At 45.4% G+C, this 13505-nt stretch overlaps 3 protein-coding genes across 6 annotated transcripts in view; 2 read left to right on the top strand and 1 right to left on the bottom strand.

The window, feature by feature from the left end:
- Window positions 1-11806, top strand: part of dus3l (dihydrouridine synthase 3-like (S. cerevisiae)) — a 25367-nt gene extending 13561 nt beyond the window's left edge. Inside the window, exon 18 of the transcript XR_005099314.1 lies at window positions 11793-11806. The gene's annotated coding sequence lies outside the window, so the exon portion shown is untranslated. The remainder of the gene's footprint in view (window positions 1-11792) is intronic.
- recql4 (RecQ helicase-like 4) overlaps window positions 1-13505 on the top strand; it is a 15085-nt gene extending 1580 nt beyond the window's left edge. Inside the window, exons 6-35 of one of the 3 annotated variants that reach the window (XM_037263243.1) lie at window positions 61-758; window positions 909-991; window positions 1086-1185; window positions 1329-1494; window positions 1595-1855; window positions 1916-2008; window positions 2147-2283; window positions 2413-2496; window positions 2568-2759; window positions 2845-3027; window positions 3100-3298; window positions 3384-3577; window positions 3678-3761; window positions 3917-4054; window positions 4125-4395; window positions 4476-4605; window positions 4684-4850; window positions 4932-5109; window positions 5260-5416; window positions 5509-5617; window positions 5861-6123; window positions 6211-7568; window positions 7997-8125; window positions 8530-8575; window positions 8902-9098; window positions 9517-9644; window positions 9753-9858; window positions 10114-10220; window positions 11035-11222; window positions 12887-13505. In XM_037263243.1, the coding sequence (XP_037119138.1) occupies window positions 237-758; window positions 909-991; window positions 1086-1185; window positions 1329-1494; window positions 1595-1855; window positions 1916-2008; window positions 2147-2283; window positions 2413-2496; window positions 2568-2759; window positions 2845-3027; window positions 3100-3298; window positions 3384-3577; window positions 3678-3761; window positions 3917-4054; window positions 4125-4395; window positions 4476-4605; window positions 4684-4850; window positions 4932-5109; window positions 5260-5416; window positions 5509-5617; window positions 5861-5982 (3570 nt within the window). In that variant the 5' untranslated portion in view covers window positions 61-236 and the 3' untranslated portion in view covers window positions 5983-6123; window positions 6211-7568; window positions 7997-8125; ... (5 more) ...; window positions 11035-11222; window positions 12887-13505. Of the gene's footprint in view, window positions 1-60; window positions 759-908; window positions 992-1085; window positions 1186-1328; window positions 1495-1594; window positions 1856-1915; window positions 2009-2146; window positions 2284-2412; window positions 2497-2567; window positions 2760-2844; window positions 3028-3099; window positions 3299-3383; window positions 3578-3677; window positions 3762-3916; window positions 4055-4124; window positions 4396-4475; window positions 4606-4683; window positions 4851-4931; window positions 5110-5259; window positions 5417-5508; window positions 5618-5860; window positions 6124-6210; window positions 7569-7996; window positions 8126-8529; window positions 8576-8901; window positions 9099-9516; window positions 9645-9752; window positions 9946-10113; window positions 10221-11034; window positions 11223-12886 lie in introns of all 3 variants that reach the window. The other 2 variants (XM_037263244.1, XM_037263242.1) reach the window with 2 other exon arrangements.
- slc39a4 (solute carrier family 39 member 4) lies at window positions 6805-12341 on the bottom strand. 2 transcript variants are annotated; one of them, XM_037263253.1, is made up of 12 exons: window positions 11996-12341; window positions 10864-11232; window positions 9725-9902; window positions 9507-9637; window positions 9265-9436; window positions 8931-9103; window positions 8665-8829; window positions 8464-8568; window positions 8340-8394; window positions 7993-8145; window positions 7672-7859; window positions 6805-7541 (listed from the first exon to the last, which is right to left on the bottom strand). In XM_037263253.1, exons 1-12 carry the CDS (start codon window positions 12215-12217, stop codon window positions 7413-7415), a joined length of 2040 nt encoding a protein of 679 aa, XP_037119148.1. In that variant the 5' UTR covers window positions 12218-12341; the 3' UTR covers window positions 6805-7412. The 2 variants fall into 2 exon arrangements, with proteins under 2 accessions (XP_037119148.1, XP_037119147.1); XM_037263252.1 differs by having other exon boundaries at window positions 8340-8568.

Here is a 13505-nt window from a genome sequence, read left to right as displayed (position 1 = left end):
TGTTCTCAATTTGAATAAATGAAATGAGGCAACCATTTTGTTTGTGCTCCTGCCTAACAGGCGGGTGACGCCGAGCTTGGAAGTTGTGGTGTCTGATAAGCTCCACCCGGTGGACGCTCAAGAACCTTCTGAGCTATTTCCACCAGTTCCGGAAACGTCCAAAGATTCTGTTAGTTCTGGTGGGACTCAGGTGCCTATCTCCAGTGGCGATGTAGAAAAAGACTCAGGGACTTTACATGGAGGCCTTAGTCCTGCGAGTCGAGGAGTGCTTCAAATTCCTGCCACCGCAGGGAAGACCTTCACCCGCCAACCGACTGAGCTTTGTGGACAGGAAGTGGCTGGAGAGGTGTCAAGTTTTTGATGAGCTGGGAGCTGAAGAGAAGCCCGGTGCAGGAAACCAGGAGGGGTGTCGGCTAACGGAGACGGATGTGAAACAAGGAGACAAAAAAGATGCAATGACAAATATTCCGCTGAATGTCGCTCCACATTCCCAGCAAAAGAAGGAAAATTCTGAAGACACGGCGCCACCGAAAGAGGCCAGTGAGAGCCCTCCAAAGAAAAGCAAGAAGAAGAGGCAGCGGGAAGGAGGGGCAATAGAAGAAGGGGGAGCCCAGAAGAAGAGGAGAAGAAAGAAGTACGAGGAAGGGGATGAGAAGATTGAGGAGAAAGCCGAAGGAGATGGGAAGAAGAGACGCAGGAAAAAGGGAAAAGAGGATACCGAGGTGGAGGAAGACAAAGCAACTAAGGTGCCAAAGAAGGTAGTCTAAAGAATATAGAAATCCTGTTAGTGTTGAATATAAAAAAATAAGGTTATGATAAATAATTGAATGATCCATCCATTATGTGAGAGCGCTTTCAGGGCAGTAGGCACGGTACACCCTCTAATGGCCACTGTAACTCCTGTTAAGGTTCCTCAGGAGAACCTGCTTGGAGAAGTTGAAGAAGACTTTGGCACCAGGAGATCATATCAAGCGCAGTCAGTCCGAGCCACGTAAGATATATTTTACCACATATTCACAATTATATTTCTACTGCTTTTGTTCACCACTTGAAAGACCACATTTCTTTATTTTGTCCTTTTTCAGGGGCTCCAAGGTTGCAGAGGGTAACTTTGTGAAGATCAATCTGAAAAAGAAATCTCACGTCAAAGGATATGCCTTGAGAGGAATGGCCCTGCGCAAACAAGTACATACAGTTTAATGAATATGAGATGAAAAAAAAAATATATCACTCGAAACACATACAGATTTAAAGAAAGAGCAAATCATGTTTTAACTCTGTATCAGCTGGATAATGTATAATTTAGTAAAACAGCTATCTTATTTCAGTTGTACATGCAGAAGTTCCAGTTGAAAGGCGAACGTTTTGGTGGCGGTGGTGGGTTTTTGGGTAGAGGACGGCGTGGCGGCTTTCGTGGCGGCCATAGCCGCCAGGGGGACACTTGCTACAAGTGCGGTGCCACAGGACACTGGGCCATCCACTGCAAGGGACCAGGTAGTGCGCAAGGGAAATTTACTTTCATCAATTTTGACCTTAAAATGTAATTAACATACACTTAGTTTTATTCTTACCAAGCTCCCATTTTGCTTTGCAGCACCTCCGCCTTCTACTTGTGAGGAGCAGCCCGTTGATGAAGAGGAGCCCTTCGAGCTACCCACCCTGGAGGAGGTTGCCAGGGCGACAGGAACTCTGCAACCTCAGGACCAAGGCGCTTGTTTCAAAGAAGAGCGAGAACCTGAGAACAACAGCAAAGACGAAGCTCTGCTCAACGTGATCCGTCCCGACTACGAGCGTCCAACGCCTCCGCCACCCATCGAGCCGCTTTACCGCCTCACAGACGATGGCAAACTTCAGGGTAATTAAATTGACTTTCACTTGATTATTGCAAAACAATAACGCAACTTTGTGTGTTCAGCGACACCTGACGACGTCTTCGATGCTCTCCGAGAACTTGGCTACAGCTCGTTCAGGGCGGGGCAGGAGGAAGCCATCATGAGGATCCTGTCAGGTACATAGAGACATACTGTTTGAATCACAGCACACGTCCTGTAAAAGACTTACATTGCATGTAATATAGTTCTTCATACAAAGGTGCTAATCCAAAGTAATGTACTTTCTATACTTAATGTTACTTGTTTCCGTGCAGGTCTCTCCACCCTGGTGGTGTTGTCAACAGGGATGGGCAAGTCGCTTTGCTATCAGCTGCCAGCTTACTTGTATGCCAAGCGGTCCAACTGCATCACTTTAGTCATCTCCCCGCTTGTCTCGCTCATGGATGACCAGGTGCCACAACCTCAGGAAGAACATTTCCATAACTGCACATTTTCCACCACGTCTTGATTCTTTTCTCCTCTCTCCTTCTTTTCGTCCAGTCAGTTCAAGTAACATTTGTGTGAACATGTGTTTGTGCAGCTCTCTGGCCTCCCAGCCAACCTGAAAGCTGCCTGCATCCATTCCAACATGACAATGAAACAACGAGAAGCTGCGATACAAAAGGTAACAGGAAGCCATTTTTGCAACTGTGATTTATTTGGATTACTGAATAGTTCCTTGGTATGTTTGCTCAGGTAAAGGCAGGTCTAGTGTGTGTGCTGCTGCTCTCTCCCGAAGCACTGGTTGGCGGAGGTGCTGGCTCCAGTTCGGGATGCCTACCCTCTGCGCAGGAGCTCCCTCCAGTGGCCTTTGCGTGCATCGACGAAGCCCACTGCGTGTCGGAATGGTCCCACAACTTCCGCCCGTGCTACCTAAGGCTTTGTAAGGTAAAAAAAAAAAAATCAGTTGGTCTTTCATGGGCAGCAATTGAGGATCACATGACCATTGGTGTTGATTGCACTCTTTTTGTAGGTGTTGAGGGAGCGTCTGGGCGTGCGGTGTTTGCTTGGACTCACAGCCACGGCCACATTGTCTACAGCTCTGGACATCGCTCACCACCTGGACATCCACGACCAGGACGGTATCGCTGTCCGATCCGCCGCCGTGCCCGCCAACCTGCACCTTTCCGTGTCCATGGACCGGGAGAAGGATCAGGTATGACCGATCCTATTTACCCCTCAAGAGTTTCTGCAGGTTTACAACACATTTTCTTTGTCTTTTTTTAAGGCTCTGGTGTCCTTGTTAAAAGGCGATCGCTTCGGATGCCTGGACTCCGTCATCGTTTACTGCACCAGGAGGGAGGAGACGGCTCGCGTGGCAGCGCTGCTAAGAACATGCCTGCAGGGAGTACTCGTGAAAGAAAATAAAGACATCAGCAACAGCCAAACGCAAGTCAACCTAGTGGGACAAAAGAAGAAAGAACTTGGTGAGGGGCCTATACTTTTTGGCTATGTTGGCAGCCTCTTTAGACAGCAAATGAGTTTGGCCTCCCTTGTTTTTATTTTGTCCAGCAAGGAAGAAGATTCGTAAACCTCTCAAGTGGCAGGCCGAGTCATATCACGCAGGCCTCTCGGGGTCAGAACGCCGCCGAGTTCAAAACAACTTCATGTGCGGCCAGCTGCGGATCGTGGTGGCCACTGTGGCGTTTGGCATGGGCCTAGACAAATCTGACGTGCGGGGCATCATTCACTACAACATGCCCAAGGTTCGGATTAGTCTTCCCACAGAGTACTTTAAGTCTTGCAAGTACTGGAAGTGTATCCTGGTCTGCCCTTCGAGACCTCAGCATCACATTATTTTCCCAGAGCTTTGAGAGTTACGTCCAAGAAATCGGGAGAGCGGGAAGAGATGGAGAACCAGCGCACTGTCACCTCTTCCTTGAGCCTGAAGTAAGCTCGCCACTCTTATTTAAACATTGTGATCACAATATTAGGTGCACCTCCATATTGAGAATATAATGCAGCTTTTGCGTCATACTGTTAAATAAAAATATTTTCCATTATTTATTATAATGTATGGACGTACGATCCATCTTCACACGCAGGGTATGGACCTCCACGAGCTGCGACGTCACATCTATTCCGACACGGTGGACTACTACACGGTGAAAAGGCTGGTCCAGAAAGTATTCCCGGCATGCAAATGCAAACAAATCCACCAAAAACAAAAAGAGCTGATCCAGGTCAGTAGTACCTGCTTCATGTGTAGAGTACCACAGCACGCAAACCATACTCAACACTTCTTATGACAAGGAGGACGTCGGTGATGCTGAGCTGTTGGAGATGATGGAGACGCGCGATCAGGAAATCGGTCACGACACATCCACCCGACAGGAGATGATTCATTCCACAGACAATGGTCATAGAACGGAAGATTCGGATGCCAACAATGTCAGTGTGGAGGTTGTAGGTGACCAGGAAGTCGGAAGCTCTTCTGATTGGCCCGTGGAACGAGTGTGTCACACTCATGAGAGAGCCGTCCCCATCCAGGAGACGGTAGAAACTCTGGACATCACAGAAGAAGGTAACTGCACACTCGTATCTTTTCTCCTGCCTGTTTAGGCAGCAAACTAATTGGGCTCTAATTACTTCCCCCCACCTCAGGTATTGAGACACTGCTATGTTATCTGGAGCTTCATCCTCAGCGCTTTGTAGAGCTTCTCCACCCCACACTGTCTGTGTGCAAAGTCAGCTGCTATGAAGGCCCCAGACAGCTTCGAAAGATCACTAAAATGTGAACCCTGTTTTTGAACCTTTCACATAATATGATCATGCCTTTTTGTGTCTAAAAAAAAAACTTGGGGCTTTGCAGCTGCCCACCCGTGGCCGTAGTGCTAGCCCGTAGGCGGATGGCCGGTGAGCGAGTGGAGTCGTATGACCAGCTGGAGTTTGACGTGGTGGAGGTGGCCGACACGATGGGATGGCAGCTCCCGTTGGTCAAGAGGGGACTCAGGCAGCTGCAGTGGAGCACCGGTAAAGGTGTGTGGGCACTGAATTTGTGTTCTAGTAATACGAGCGTCTAAGTTTGAATATTGCGTCTGCAACTGGACTCTCTGTTAGCTGGCGGGCGAAGTGGCGTCCTCGTCGAGTTCTCTTCTCTGTCCTTCTACTTCCGCTCCTATGGAGACCTGAGCGACGAGGAACTGGACAAGGTGTGCCGGTTCCTGCATAGGCGCGTTCAGGATCGAGAGCGGTCGCAGCTTTACCAGCTGAGCGCTTGCTTCAGGGCCTTCAAAAGGTACAAAGTAGTTGGGGCCTGAATTACTGCCAAGTCATGAAATTCATTATTAACACCTATTGCTTTAAGATGTTGCAGCTGCTCATACTTTTACCTGTCTCGATTACTTTAGCAGCAAAGTTTTTTTTTTCTTCTTTTTTTTGTCACCAGCGTGTCCTTCAAAAATGTGCTGTCCTGCATGGACGACTTGGATGAGGGTCGCAGTCTCCGGCTGAAGGACCTTCTGTCAGAGTACTTTGACAAGCGGCGGGAAAGAGACCTCACCCGAGAACCGATGGAACCGGAGGATAGCCTGGACCGGTACAAGGTGACACAAAACACTATGCTAGTGTTTTAAACTATCAGCTGCGTTATTTTTTGTTGTCGTGGATGGATGGAGTGATGTTTGTTTGTTTGTAGCTCTTGGACTGGGAGAATCAGATCAGAGCAGACATAAGGAGCTTCCTGTCCATCAGAAGTGACGAGAAGTTCTCGGGCAGAGCCATTGCCCGAATCTTTCACGGCATCGGTAATATATTACTCTACACTACAGTATGTGTTTTTCTCCCAGTATTTAAACTCAATTTTAAAAATAAACAAGACGAGGAAGACCTGACCAAGTTCTAACCAGTAGATGGTGTCATGCAGTAAGTGAAGACTTTTACCTAGTTGTAACTCAGTGTGTTTTGCTGACAGGAAAGAAAGTTAGTGAAAACTCATAATAAATTGAATTCATGTGAAATTGTTCAATATGTACATGTTTATTTTTTAGGAAGTCCGTGCTACCCCGCCCAAATGTATGGCAGAGACCGACGCTACTGGCGAAAGTACATCCAGTTTGACTTCAACCAGCTCATTAAGCTGGCCACTCAAGCGATCATTGAATATAAGTAAAACACACCCTGTTTATTTATTTAACGTCTACGTAATTCAACGTGGTTCTTTGCATATGAATAAAAGATGTATTTTTCTAAGATCGCCGACTGACGCCACTGGATTTTATTCGGAAAATATCCAAATCAAAGAACTCCTGAGGTGTGTTAAAATTGCTCTAATTTTCTTGAATCTGTAACTTAATGCATTTCTTTCACTGATCACATTTTTTGTTTCATTATTTTTCAGAGAAGGGCAGCTATGATCACACAATCCAAAGGGCAACTGCTGAGAGTGTTTGCTCACTTCATTTACACCAACACTTGGAATAAGGAAGAACAATGCACACTCTGTATCGCAGCAGGAGGATGCTTTTGCCCTCCATGTTTGAAGGCAAACATTGACCTGCGTCATAAACTCCAGATTAGGAATGTGGGATTTCTTTATTCTTAATGTTTATTTAATCAACTGCTGAAGTGAGGGTGACCTCATTACAGGACTGAACACTCCCCACTAATTTTGCACTCAAGGTCCTGATAACATAGAAAGGCTCAAACAATATCTGCACAGGACACCATTCGGACTTAGAAGTGCTTAAAAAAACGCAGTGAAATGTTCGCCTCAGTCAGCAGGCCTTGGTGCAATATTTGGCTTTACAAGCTCAACACGCTGCTAACGTGTGCGTTGTGCAACGGTGACGTTGTCGCCACCTGTGTAGTGCACAGAGTATACGTTTGTACTATGCTAGGTTTGATGAGTTGTCGCTGGACTCTGGCCCTAATGAAGATGTTCACATAAGCAGGAACTGATTAGATGCTGATGATTTAAAAAAAAAAAAAAAAAAAGTATCATCAGCCTGTTTGAGGACAAAGTTGAATAGACTCGATAATAATTGAAAATATGAATTATTAAGCAGTTAAAAAAAAAAAAAAGAGACTAGTAAAACAGATAAGTGATTTGCTGGCATATTTATTATTCAAACTGCAAATTCACAAAATATATATCACACTAGATGTTTGACATCCTGAAAATGTTTTGGTGAGCCAAAGTAAAATCATACTTTAACACAATATTTGTTGCTCTTGTGCGACCCCTAATAAACTCAAACACAAAAGAACCCCAACTGTGCAAAATTACATAACATTTGAACATTTGTGCATTTTACAATCAAAAGTAAGATGACTTAAGCATGCTGTCATGTGGCTCGGAAGAAATTGCATGTTAAACAGTCAGCTTGTGCGTGTAGTTGTGTTCAGTCAAAGTCCTGTCTCAATTACTTGAATACATTTGTCCATTGAACGAGTCGCTCGTACCACTAATGTAAAGCCAACTGTGTTTTGATTTCACTCATTTGTGTACCTTATGTAAAATTGTTTATTTTTCTAGACTTGTCTGACATTTAACATCCTAGAACAACGACAAGTGTCAAGTCCAAAGTAGGGCCGAGGCCTCTAGAAGCTGATGCTCTCTTCGTAGACGGACAGCAGCAGGAGGATGGCCCAACCGCACAGCAGGCCAACGTTCTGCAGGGCGAACACCAGCCACGGCGTCTTGGACTTGATGTGCATCATGGTGGGCAGCTGAAGAGGGGAACAAGACCCAAAAAGGTAATGTTGCATTTATTTATTTTTTCCCCCCCCCTCTTATTGTTGCAATGTATCCAACTACCACTTTCGAAATTCCTCTGTATTAAAGTTTAGTACCACTCACCATGTCAGCCAAGCCCACGTAGAGAAACAGGCCCGTGGTGACAGCGGCGATCCACTGCGTGGTGGCCAGGTCGGTCGCCACGCTCAAGGCGATGTAAAGGCCCACGAAGGACGTCAAGGCGCTGCCGATATTCAAAAGCAGTGCCTTGCGTACCGACAGGCCGCAGTTGAGCAAGATGGCGAAATCGCCTGGGTAGCCCAAAAATATTTAAATAAACAAATCCGTCAGCTCTTTTGTTAACATGCAGCAAAATGGTTTCGGTTAAAACAGTTCCGCCTAAGACGAGAACGGTGAAAACGCCATGTCCGGTGTTTGTGTCACCTAGTTCGTGGGGCAGCTCGTGGCAGAGGACGGCCAGCGTCGTGGCGAGTCCAGATTTCCACGAAAGCGAGAAGGCGGCGCCCATCGCCAGGCCGTCTGCAAAGTTGTGGATGCCGTCCCCTATAGTGATCATGTAAGGCAGCAACCGATGTTCTGCGCAAAAACACAATTAAATTAGTTACCACTCAATTGATATATTTAGTAAACATCTGCATTTGTGCAATTTCACGTATTCGCCGACCTTTGTTGAAGTGAATTGAAGAGTTTAATTTCGACAAATGTTTTGTGAATAGTGAAAAGCACATATGCAGGGGTTTACGGAGAAAAAAAAAAAAAAAAAATCATACCTCTGGTCCTCTTTCTGGACATGTGAAAATATTTTTCTTCCTCCTCCTCTTTCACCTTGACAGTCGTCGTAATAATCACAGTTACAATAATATTAATGCAGCTAAAATATGTGACATTTCTTACCAGGTCTGTTTTGGAAGTTGAGTTCATTTTGTATTTGTGTTTACTCTCCTCCTGATACATCTCTAGAACCCGGCCGTGGTCGCAGTGGTGAGGTTCAGATTCATCCTTGAAGGTTTGTCACAAAGGATTATGAAATGTTTTTGGGCTAAGAAATTCTCAATGTACTTAATGAACTCGATAGCTCCATTTTCTTTGGCTCACCCCATGGTGGTGATGTCCATGCGTGACAATATTGAAGATGGTTTCCATCAGGTAGAAGTAGTAGATCCCACCCAGCACCACCAACATCTTGTAGACGTAATCCGAAAGCTCAGAGGGGTGGTGGCCTCCGCCGACTTTGTGCGTGTGCACGTGCAGCCCCAGAAACTAAACACACGGTAGGACGTGGATACTTTTGTGATATTTTCCTCGTATCAATTGTTCTTTGGCTCAATAAAGGTTACGATGCAGTGATGTAGACGGCTCACCATGGGCAGCAGATGCAGCAAGGCGTCCCCCGTGAGCGAGCCCACAGCCAGGCTGATGCAGAACTGGATGCACAGCTGGAAGACGCTGGTGCACGACGTGCACAGCAGCAACACGATCCCGAACATGGACATCAACGTGATGATCACGTTGGCCAGGGTCGCGTACAGGTACCCTGACACGAGAGCGTCAAAGACAAAATGTAAATGATTTACTGGAAGGCTAATAAAGTCTACGCATAATCAGCAACGTGCAAAAGATGTTTCGTTAGGTATTGCTGTTTTGGTTAGCAACAGTATTGAAATGAACTCAGCGGTTAAGTCTTCTGACACTTACGCTCCGTTTTGCTGAGCTCGTCTGGTTTCGTCGGGTGCGAGCCAGCGCAGGCCCCGCTCAGGATCTGCTGGATTAGCGCCGGGCTAAGACGAGCCAGGTCAGAGCGACCCAGATTGGGGGAGTCCACAGTCAGGTTGTGGATCTGTACCAGCTCGTGCGCAGAGAAACAGTGCTAGGAGAATCAGAATATTCTGTCATTTTTAAACGCTTTGATGCCACCTAACCTTCAATGACATCTTTACCTCCTCCCAGGTGCCGTTCATTTCAGAATGCCTGAGTTGCTTGCCGTGATCGTGATGCTCGTGTTCGTCGTGCCCGTGGTCGGACTCCAACTCGGGTCCAATGTCCAGAGAAGCCATGAGATCCTCCAAGTCTTCAAGGTTCAGAAAAAAAGCAACTTCTTATTTGATTCTTTTTCAGTTTCAAGTCACGTGACAAATGACTTCTCTTTTTCTTTCACCTGTGATGGTAAAATTCTCCGAGCCCAGGTGCACGATGTAATCCAGGAAGAAACTTTCTTCGGGGAGTGTTTGAAAGCATCGACCTCGCAGGGCGTGATACAAGATCCGGCCCAGAACTGCACCAGCCACTTGGGTCTGCTCCACCTCCAACATGATGTCGCTCGATGTGATGCAGTTCTGGTTAACGATGATTTTGGAAAAAAAAAAAAAAGATGGAGTGGTTTAGCTTTGATTACTTCATTCAACCAAGCAAACCTTCAGATGATTTAAAAACTAGGAGCTAGTCCGGGCGAAGCATTACCCACAAACAGACTTGTATTTTTTTGTCATGGGCCATTTTATAATTCACTTAAACAGTTACCCCAATCCCTGGATTGTTTGTTCACAGGCCAGATCCGAATCACTCAACCACCGCTTATGCAAATTCATGTAACATTTCAAGTTGAGACCGCGGTGAGCCCAGAAGACTACCTGCTTAAAGATCATCTTTTGTGGGTAAGTTTGTCACAACCTTCTAGTTAGTTGGTTGTATCATTTGTAAGATGCTCTCAAAGGTTAAGACCATTGGTCCTGGATCATAATAGGAACCACGTTGCACTTTCTTTGCGTGATGGTAAACAGGGGAAGGAAAGAAGAAATTCCTTCCCATCTCCAACGTCCTTGTATTTTGCAAATAAGACGTCTCGAAAACTGTAACAAAATGTCTTCATAGTTCTCAGATGAAAAACAAAGATAATTCAGTGTAGTAGCGAATAGCTTGGATTGCAATCTTTGGCTCAAGGACAGCTTAGTACAGAACGCTCTCATTTTGGTAGTTAGTGATTGTGTTGCTACTCTGCAGGAGCAGATATTGTACATGACCAGCCTGAAAACAACTTCGTCATACAAAATAATAATTGCATTTTTTTGCTATCCTAGTCATTTGTCGGTATAAATAAATGTAAACATAATGTGCCATTGAGGTGCATATTCTTACCGGCACTGATTATTTTTGATACCTAAGGTAAAGAAGGTCAAAGTGGCCCTTGCATTCTTTGTTTTTCCTGTATGCTGCCCACTGAAGAAAAATGTTGACATCCCTCACTAAGGTGAAAACGCAGTCAAGCGTCAACCATAAGCAAATATTTTCCCCACTGACCTCAATGTCTGATGACTCATAGTGCTTGAGAAATGCGCTGAGCACACGTTCTAATCCACGAAGGGCCACATGTGGATGTTCATGCCCGTCGCATGACTCGCCCTCCCCTGCGTGATCTTCCTCCTCCTCATGGTAATGTTCATGGGAATTCCCGCTTGTGATTCCGTGCAGGAAGTGTTCCACCTCCTGCCCCCACCTTCCCTGGTCCGCCGCGGCGCACACCGTGTCAGGAGAGGACAGGTACAGAACGCAGCCAGCAGCGAGGGCGGTGAATTCCGACGCGTCTACATTGAGGACTTCCTCGACGCCTGCCTGACGATGGTCACTGTGATTGTGGATCAGCTGGTGAACAGCGTCGAGTAGGTTGCACTGGGGAGAAAAACACATTGATATCAGTTAAATTGTGTAATGCAATTGCAGCCCCCACCCCCACAAATCAAAGAAAAGAAAATCCCTAACTGAGATTATTACCCAACAGATTTGATTAGTGTCATAAAAATTGACCTTTTGATGACCTAGTGACCAGCTTTTCTGAGGCCAGCGGGTTTGCGTCGCTATTTAGGTCCATTGACTTGTATCAAATTATTGAACCTCTCGACAATAGACGTCTTTGACTTGTTAATTACTTATTACGCGCAGGCCAGGCAATATTACTTTTATTTCTGCCAATGAGCACAATCAGTCACACGCTTTTTTACTGCTATTGTACTGACATGCGGCAAGATTAAGGATTTGTCACACAGTGATAATGATTTTTATTCCTCATCCTCGCTGACTTCATGCTCATGAATGTTTAACACTAACAAAGATATATATATATATATACATATATATGTATGTGTATATATGTATGTGTGTATATAGATATAATGTACATATATATAGTATATTTGTATGTGTGTATATAGATATACACACATATATATAAGACATTAAGTTCATTAAATATGTATGTTTCACTTGGTTATTTAGCTCGAACTTTTGGAAAAATGTTAAAATATCAGTTTTAATCGCATTATCAGCACGTTAACAGCTTTAAGACTTCGATCCCCAGCACCACACCAGAGGTGTGCGTACTTTCCCCCTTGCTCCGCAAGCGGGCGGCTGACATAAAAAAGATAAAAAGACGTACCTTTCCACACGGCACTTTTTCACATTGCACACGGTTCTCCAGTGTATTAAAGAGAGCGACGAGCGACTCCTCGCCCAGAAGCGAGTTCTGTTGCCCGGGGTGTAGCTGGTTGACCACTGCTCCGTACGCCTCCTCCACAGCGAGGCATGTCGATGCAGAACTGAGCGCACACCAACTTGTCAGCGCTGAGAGAATGAGCAACATTTGGCGCAATTTTACCATAGCCGGTTCCCACAAGTTAAATTTTCAAAAGATCTTTAAGTGGTGGTTGAGCTGGTTCTGTTCGTTTCTAGACCAAATTGAGCTGTGAAGCCGTTGCTGTCGGACTTTATCAGACTTGAGGCTCTTCGTTTGTGATTGGCTGAGAGGCTCTGAGCGCCGTCCTGTCTATAAATGCTAAACTACTCACTCGAGGCCCTCAACACGCACACAAGACACACCTAGCCGTTCCGTAAGCAGAAAAGTAACAGTACAGGATTTATTGAGAAAATTATAAACTGTACGTCTTGTTCAAATGTTTTTTTATGACAAAATGACCAAGCTGAATCTTTTAGAAGTTTTTCCAGTTGTTTGTGACTTTTGACCTGTACAATTTGTAAAAATTGAAACTAACATGTTTAGATTTCACTCCAGTGTGTATGTAGTTTTGCACTGCAGCAAGAAAGTGAGCGCACCACGGGAGAAGAACCATGTGTGCAGTACAAGCTTACACATTGTTAGGACCGTTGGCTATTTGTATTTAGATGGCTCTCACTTTGGGTATTGATTTAGATAACATCAATTTTGTATTGATAGTAATCTCGGTATTGATAGCGACCTGGTATCGATATCAATATGGAAGGTGCTATAGTTTTGGTATTTATCTTCCACCCCTTACTATTCTCTCCACAGACACCTTCAAGTTCCTGGGATCCACAACCTCTCGGGACCTGAAATGCACCGGCAACATAGACTCTGAAGGCCCAGCAGAGGCTGTACTTTGAGACCGCTTGAGTTCAGCCTGCCACAGGATCTGCTGAAGACCTTCTAGACTGCCATCATACAGTCATACATCCTCTGCACCTCCATCACTGTCTGGTTTGGATTGGCCACCAAAGACCGACTGCAACGGACAATCAAGACTGCGGAGAAGATAATTGGGACCAACCTCCCATCTATCCAAGACTTGTACCTGTCCAGGATCAGCAAACGTGCAGACCCTTCTCACCCAGGTCATAGTTTGTTTGAACTACTCCCCTCCGGATGATGTTCTAGAGCGCTGTACGTCAAAACCAGCAGACACAAACAGCTTCTTTCCCCAGGATGTTGCACTGATGAACTCGCGTCACGCATGGAGTCCTAGAGACATCACTGGGCAATATTATCTTCTTGCCACGTAAATGTTGTTAGTCACTTGAATGTTGTACAGAGGTTGACATCTACCAGAGTTAAGCATGCACAAACTTGGCCGAAAAAGCTCATTCTGATGTCAATTCAGGTACCAAAATAAAGTTTGAATCAACATGTACTT

This window comes from Syngnathus acus, chromosome 11, assembly GCF_901709675.1.
Source record: "Syngnathus acus chromosome 11, fSynAcu1.2, whole genome shotgun sequence".
NCBI lineage: Eukaryota > Metazoa > Chordata > Actinopteri > Syngnathiformes > Syngnathidae > Syngnathus > Syngnathus acus.
This window is presented reverse-complemented; position numbering and strand designations above follow the sequence as displayed.